Here is a 2,215-nt window from a genome sequence, read left to right as displayed (position 1 = left end):
GATATAGTTTAGCTGCAGAGCCCAGATGTATCTACTCTAAAAGCTAATTTTCTTTAAATCATTTAACGCAGCTTTAGGCTTGAGACTCAAGTTCAGTTTTTGAGCTGTAATCATGATGACCTAAGTCATTGACTCCTTGCATGCACATTTCAGATCACACATCTGTTGAAAAACACAGTGATTACACGAGATAGCAGTTTTTGAGAGATTATGTGAAATAGCTTCTTTGCAAATACAGAACATGATGTAATATCAGACGTTACCCTTTCCTTTTAGATCATGGCTGATCAACAGGAGGATCGCCGTGCTTTACTAAATTATTCTGGTGAACCGACCTGGGAGAGGGCCATTGCCAAAGCCAGAGAAGAAATTGATAGGTTAGATAATATCACCCTCAACATTGCTGTGACAGGGGTGGTTGGGGCAGGAAAGTCCTCCTTCGTTAATGCCATCAGAGGTCTTAACAAAAAAGATGAAGGAGCTGCACCCACTGGAGTCACAGAAACCACCATGGAGCCCACCATGTACCTCCACCCAAACATGCCCAATGTGATCTTATGGGACCTGCCAGGCATAGGGAGCCCAAGATTCAAAGCAAAAACCTACATGAAAGATGTCAAATACCAAAACTATGACTTCTTTATCATAGTAAATGCAGGAAGATTCATGGAGAATGACATCAAGCTGGCAGAAGAAATCAAGAAAAAGAAGAAGAATTTATACTTTGTTCGCACAAAGATTGACAATGATGTATCACGAGAAAAGGAAGACGATGCATCAAAAGAGGAAAACAATGTAATAGAGGAGGCAACACTTGAGAAAATACGGAAGGACTGTCTGGACAATCTCAGAACACAGGGATCCCCTCCTGTCTTCCTCATTACATCAGATGACCTGGAAAGGTTTGACTTCAAGGAACTGGTAAATACTCTGGAGAGGGACCTTCCAGATAACAAGAGAGATGCTCTGGTTATGAGTTTGCCAGTTTATTCCAATGAGTGTCTTGACAGGAAATACAGTTTATTCAAGAAAGCAGCATGGGCTGTGGCCATCGCATCAGGTGCCATAGCGGCAGTCCCAGTACCAGGTCTGTCACTAGCATGTGATGTTGCCATGGTAGTGCCTTTCTTGATCAAATGCTACCATTCATTTGGTCTAGATGATAGATCACTTGAAAAGATGTCAGAGAGAGTAAACAAGCCAATACTACAAATGGTTAGAGAATCATCACTTGTCATGGCGATTGCTGATAAATCATCGCTTGCAACAAAAATAGTAGCAAGACTTACGGTAGTAAGTGTTGTTGAGGCACTGCTCAGCCTTGTGCCTGGTGTTGGCTCCATAGCAGCAGCTGGAATATCTTTTGTTACCACACGATCTGTGCTCCTAGAAGGGGTGAAGGAACTGTATAGTGTAGCCAAAAGGGTGATTGAAATGGCAGGACTAAAGTAGAGTAAAGCAGGCTGAATGGTGTGGAATGGTGGATGGTCACCATGTTTATTGTTTTCCATTTCCTCCATGGAGGCTTATTCTACTGGCAATGATTGAAGAATCCAAACTTATCAGGGCAATTGCAGAAAAAAACTTTGAGGTCATTGATCTCATGTTTATCAAGACTTACTGGTTTGGGCAGGTTAGTTTTTTTCTTTTTCTCTTTTTAGGTGACTTTTAGAACATGTAAGCGAAGTTTTTCTATAAGACATTTATTCATGTACCATAACTGGGAATGAACTGAAGTTGCCTTTCCATTGTAATCAGGTGTAGGTGGGTGAAAACTGGGTGGGGCTTACTTCTGTGTATTGTTAAAGTGTTGTGTGTGTCATGAATTATAACCTTTGCTGAATGTGAAACATCATTATGACATGCATGTTTTTATTACTCACACAAATAAAGTTGTTGTTGATAGAGCCTTGGGCTGTATTTCGTTGTATCTGATTTAAATGTATCAAACTGGGTCACACTTTATTTGGATGGTCCCCTACAGACTATCTACAGATTGTAAACATACTATCTGTTAAAACTCTGTTAACTACAATTCATGGTTAAGGTTAGGGTTAGGAGTTGGGTTTGGATAAGGTAATGTTCAGCAAACAATTGGACGGAACTTGAATTTCAACAAACCATCTTTACAGTTTTTCTCGATTGCTTACACACATTAAGCGAATCATGGGTAAACTTAATCTAATGCTCACATCTTCTTTGCACAGCAAACGTC

General features: G+C 40.4%; 1 protein-coding gene across 1 annotated transcript; it reads left to right on the top strand.

Moving 5' to 3' along the window:
- The first annotated feature begins 279 nt into the window (after positions 1–279).
- LOC122132694 (interferon-inducible GTPase 5-like) lies at positions 280–1,452 on the top strand. Its single transcript, XM_042707306.1, has one exon. The coding sequence runs from the start codon at positions 280–282 to the stop codon at positions 1,450–1,452; it is 1,173 nt and encodes a 390-aa protein (XP_042563240.1).
- Positions 1,453–2,215: the final 763 nt, after the last annotated feature.

Source organism: Clupea harengus, unplaced genomic scaffold (genome assembly GCF_900700415.2).
Source record: "Clupea harengus unplaced genomic scaffold, Ch_v2.0.2, whole genome shotgun sequence".
Classification (NCBI taxonomy): domain Eukaryota; kingdom Metazoa; phylum Chordata; class Actinopteri; order Clupeiformes; family Clupeidae; genus Clupea; species Clupea harengus.
Note: the sequence above shows the minus strand (reverse complement) of the source record. Positions and strands in the feature narration are given on the sequence as shown.

Coding starts and splice junctions, on each gene's coding strand:
- LOC122132694 (XM_042707306.1), top strand. CDS start 280: ATGGCTGATCAACAGGAGGATCGCCGTGCTTTACTAAATTATTCTGGT.